Raw genomic sequence first — 3561 nt, 5'->3', positions numbered from 1 at the left:
ATTTTCTTTATATTCTCTGTGTGAGAGGTGTGTTTTGTACACATTTTTCGCTGTCAAAAGTAAAACAAAATATAAACAAACAAAACGGAGTATTATCATGGGCATGCATATATATTTTTTATGTCTCTTCATACTCTCTGGCTTCGGCATATATGCCATTTCATCATATGCCGTAAATACATATATTTTTTTCTCTTCATATTCTGAGTTGAATATGTGGAGAAGTGTTAAAATTTAACAGCGTGACTTCTGTTGTTATGAGGTGAATTCCCTACTATAAATCTAAMAAATGTTCGCAGTCGAGCCTGCACCTTCTCTATACTTTACGTTCTCTGCCTTCTCTATGTTTTAAGTTATCTGCTCTATGTTTTAAGTTCTCTGCCTTATCTATAATTTACGTTCTCTGGTTCAATATACAACCAACATAATTATGTTGGCTACAAAATAAGCTAATTTGCGTGTTAAATAAAATACGCTTAATATTGTTATATTCATTGCTATTAAATAATACTTACCTCTCTTCATTTTCACTAATTTGTAAAATCAACAAAAAGCTGCAGCTTCTTCGGCCATTGTTTTCCTTTCTTATTACTTTTGTGACCTGTTTATTACCAGCTGACAAATTTGAGAATTGCGCTATAAAACTCAGAACATAACTATTACTCAGTGAGCAATAATTATAATTTATGAAATAACTCTTATTTTGGAAGGGAGAAATGAAAATCAAAATATAACTATTATTTTGTGAGAAAAAAAATAAATTGAAAACTAATTATTAAACTTGATTTTATGCTTATTTCATCGTAACTGTTATGATCTCTGCCTATAAGAATAAAATCGGAAAACAGAATTTTTGGAGGGTTGTTAAAATATTTCCTATAAAGTCATCGTTTTTATTTCCACTGGGGATTTAATATGTACTATTCGCTATTGAGAACGCTATTCGTATGTATAGTATGCAAACAAGTATGTTAATTTATATTTATTATTTTTTCACAAGAATAGTGGAATAGCAGTTAGCATAACATTATGTTTTGTTATCATACTTATTCTTTTGGTACATACATATATATGTTTGTGAATTTATAACTAAATAGTTCAATTAATATGTCAAATGTAACAGGCAAATAAATTAAACTTAACAGCTTTATTCTCAGGCCATCACAAAAATCACCACCATCACTATTGTGAGGTTTTTGATATAGGTGAGGTTTTCCATATGCTGGTGATTTCAAAAGCTCAAAAGCTCAAATGCTCGCAATTTCCTCACAAAATTGTGATGTAAATGTGTTTAAGGGTAATATTTTAAAATTTTTTGTTTAACAATTTTGATTTGGATTTTAAATTTGTATAAAAAATAAATGTGGGTAGTATTTACAAAACTTTCTGCTTTTATATTAAATTTTTTAAATTTTTGGTGTTTTGCGTTCGTTCTCTCATAAAAGCAGAAGTGAAGAACTTGGAACATTGCGGAATAGGATGAAGTAAGCATTGGCGTACGTTTATGGTTGTATGTGTGATTATTATATTTATGTACATAARCATAATATTTATTTTCCTCAAATATTTTAGTTATCTCAGTAAGAAAAATATGCTATAAAGTTATTTAAATTGGGATCTGCCAGGATTCCAATTAACTAAATAGAAAAAACTTAATTACATGAGTTTCAATATTCGTACGCAAATGCACGTGTTCCCATTGAGCTTAATTACCACACGTTTATGATCTGAGCCACCTCAAAAGTGGGAACACGCAGCCGGTTTAGTCACTGTTTTATTATTATCCTTTGACCATTGAAACACATATTGTTAACGCAACGCACATAAATGGAATGAACGGTTATTTATTAAATGCTTATTTTATTCTGAGGTTTTTACCAATAATGCAACTTTCTAATTTAGGAGATTATTTGTAAATACAAATTATGATCTTTTATAATATTGTAGGCGCAAATATAAATAGTCATGAGCATCTATAATTCACACAAGAACATTCATGTGAAAACTACAAATTAGTACTCAAAAATATTTAATTTAACATTTGCACCTTCTCTATTCATGAGCATTCTCTTTCTCTCCCGTTACAATTAAGAGCACACAATTAGGGAGAGTAATATAAAGTAAATATTTAATTTTTGACCCACCTTAATCTACATATGAAGTGTGCAAGTATATACATCTCTACCTGTAAGTAAAAGAATTCATCAAAACTAAATAAATGTATCTCTGACAATTAGGTAATTAAAGTATATTGAATACCGTGACATTAATAATTTTATGTATAATGAAATTTAACATTTAAATTAGACTATAAATTTATTTAAATATCATTGCACGTTTGAAGGTAATATGAGAGCATATTTTAAAATTGCATTGGCACTATCTGGTATGGATGTTTTAGATATCAATGAATGCGTTGACTCTCTTTCTTCAAGAATCATCTCTGGATCAAATCCGGTGTAACGACTTTTTTTTAGCTCTTTATTCACCACTTTTATTTGCTCGTTAATCTTTATGTAAGAAATTTTTTTTTTATTATTTTATACACATATCATTAACTAATAGTTAAATGCGCTAAGTTCATTTATAAAATTTCCTACAGCATAACAATTAAAGATGAATTGTTTCCATTCATGGTAGAATATGAAAATGAATGAAATCGGGTGATATAACATCCGAAACACTAGGAGTATATATCTGAGGCAAACTTAAGATACAGTTTGCGTTTCACGTAAATATATTAAATTTATTGAGTTGCCCAAATTCGGTGATTATAAGTTCGTTCGAAACATAAACTTCACTTTATGTACATGTACTATATTTATGCATAATTAAAATTGTAGTTCATAGATTAAATGAATCTTAGCACCCTCTAGCAGTAATATTACTCACCATTGTTATCAAACGAGGCGTATTCCCACAACTAAATAAGTTGGCAATAAATTGAGGAAAATTTTCTGTTTTCTCATTTATGGCCTCATGAATGAGAACTCGTATTATAGCTCGGATCTATAAATATATTAACCTTTAAATAAACATATTTAGTTTTTTCTAACATATGCACACTTCCGGATGGTTACACAAATATGCTGAGTTTCCTTGACGGAGTTGCTTTTTAATTCGTTGCACAGTTCTGTAATGATTTATAGATTTTGTATCCCAATTACTCTTAAAACTCATTATTGTTGATTAATATTTCGGCGATTATTAATAGTAGTTTTCAAATAAAAAGAACATATTCAAAGAATTTTTCACCGAAAGAACAATTTACATTTAAAGAAAAGAACTACATACATATAATTATTTCACAGTTGAATATATTTAAGGTTGCACAAATACAAAAAACAGACTTTATCAATGTGTCGGCCAGTCTGTACTTATGTCCACATAAGTGAGTGAAAACTTATTTTTAAATATACTTGAAGGGTCGGCTTTAGTATACCGTCCCAGGATTTCGGTAATAAAATGGGTATGGTCGGATAGAGGAGATTCTCCAGATCACGTTTTTCTTAAATAATCATATTTCAACAATAATTTAAATGTACATTAAAAGCAATTTTT

General features: G+C 28.9%; 1 protein-coding gene across 1 annotated transcript; it reads right to left on the bottom strand.

The window, feature by feature from the left end:
- Positions 1-2225: 2225 nt before the first annotated feature.
- On the bottom strand, positions 2226-3254 carry LOC108965719. The gene is made up of 3 exons (XM_018928305.1): positions 3067-3254; positions 2893-3009; positions 2226-2510 (listed from the first exon to the last, which is right to left on the bottom strand). Exons 1-3 carry the CDS (start codon positions 3178-3180, stop codon positions 2328-2330), a joined length of 414 nt encoding a protein of 137 aa, XP_018783850.1. The 5' UTR covers positions 3181-3254; the 3' UTR covers positions 2226-2327.
- Positions 3255-3561: the final 307 nt, after the last annotated feature.

Source organism: Bactrocera latifrons, unplaced genomic scaffold, assembly GCF_001853355.1.
Source record: "Bactrocera latifrons isolate USDA-ARS-PBARC rearing strain unplaced genomic scaffold, ASM185335v1 scaffold_1467, whole genome shotgun sequence".
NCBI classification, from domain to species: domain Eukaryota; kingdom Metazoa; phylum Arthropoda; class Insecta; order Diptera; family Tephritidae; genus Bactrocera; species Bactrocera latifrons.
The sequence above is the reverse complement of the archived record's forward strand: the minus strand, read 5'-3'. Positions and strand labels throughout refer to the sequence as shown.